Consider the following 1020-nt stretch of genomic DNA (forward strand, 5'->3'; position numbering starts at 1 on the left):
GCGCTGGCTCTAATCCAGCACCAGGGACTGGCTGGCTCGGGGGGCAGCGAATGGGGCACGGGGCCTTTCCCCTCTAGGGAGTGCTGGCTCTGATCCAGCGCCAGGGACTGGCTGGCTCGGGGGGCGGGAATGGGGCACGGGGCCTTTCCCCTCTAGGGAGTGCTGGCTCTGATCCAGCGCCAGGGACTGGCTGGCTCAGGGGGCAGGACATGGGGCACAGGGCCTTTCCCCTCTAGGGGGCGCTGGCTCCCATCCGGCCCCAGGGCGGGGGACTGGCTGGCTCAGGGGGGCAGGGAATGGGGGGTGGCCTCTCCAGCTAATCCGCCAATCTCTCCACAGCGTTGGCCAGTGGTGGAACCCTGCCCATTACCAGTCTTGACGCCAGCGGTAACTTGGTCCTGGGCACTACGGCCAGCACCCCGGGGAGCCAGAGCATTGTCACCTCGCCGCTCTTCCTGAACCACGCGGGGCTGCCCCTGCTGAGTGCCACCCCGGGGGGGGTGGGGCTGGTCTCGGCCGCCGTGGCCGCCTCCCTGTCCAGCAAATCCCCCAGCCTCACCTCCTCCTCCTCCTCCTCCTCCACCTGCTCCTCTTGCAGCTCCTCCAGCGAGGCGGCTGGGCCGCCCCCGGGCCACGCCAGGCCGGCAGCCTCCGAGCCGGACGGCAAGACGGAGTGAGGGGCGGCAGGGCGCTGCCCGCCGGTGCCGCGGAAGGAGGGAAGGCGGCAAGAGACGAGTGAAAGCAAAACAAAACTGTCAGCAGCAGCCAAATGAAGAAATCAACCAAAAATAACCCAAAGCAGCCGAACCAAGGGACGAGAGCCGGAGAAACCAAAACCGAATTCCCCCGGCACTGGCGATTCGTGGCCGTGCTTTGAATTTCTTATTCCCTCCGACACACGCCCAAGAAACAGTCCTGGCCGCAGTCTGTCGTGGGATCTGCTGCTTTCCCCAGCACCCCAGCTCCTGGGGTCACGACGCTGGAGCAGAATTGGAGCTTTCCTCGAGGAAGCGAGGGGAA

The 1020-nt window shown here is 66.3% G+C and overlaps 1 protein-coding gene across 1 annotated transcript in view; it reads left to right on the forward strand.

Moving 5' to 3' along the window:
- Positions 1 to 677, forward strand: part of POU2F2 (POU class 2 homeobox 2) — a 13501-nt gene extending 12824 nt beyond the window's left edge. Inside the window, exon 6 of the mRNA XM_026660176.1 lies at positions 340 to 677. Coding sequence (XP_026515961.1) covers positions 340 to 677 — 338 coding nt within the window. The remainder of the gene's footprint in view (positions 1 to 339) is intronic.
- The last annotated feature ends 343 nt before the right edge of the window (positions 678 to 1020 follow it).

Source organism: Terrapene carolina, unplaced genomic scaffold, assembly GCF_002925995.2.
Source record: "Terrapene carolina triunguis isolate 2854851 unplaced genomic scaffold, T_m_triunguis-2.0 Scaffold718, whole genome shotgun sequence".
NCBI classification, from domain to species: Eukaryota; Metazoa; Chordata; order Testudines; family Emydidae; genus Terrapene; species Terrapene triunguis.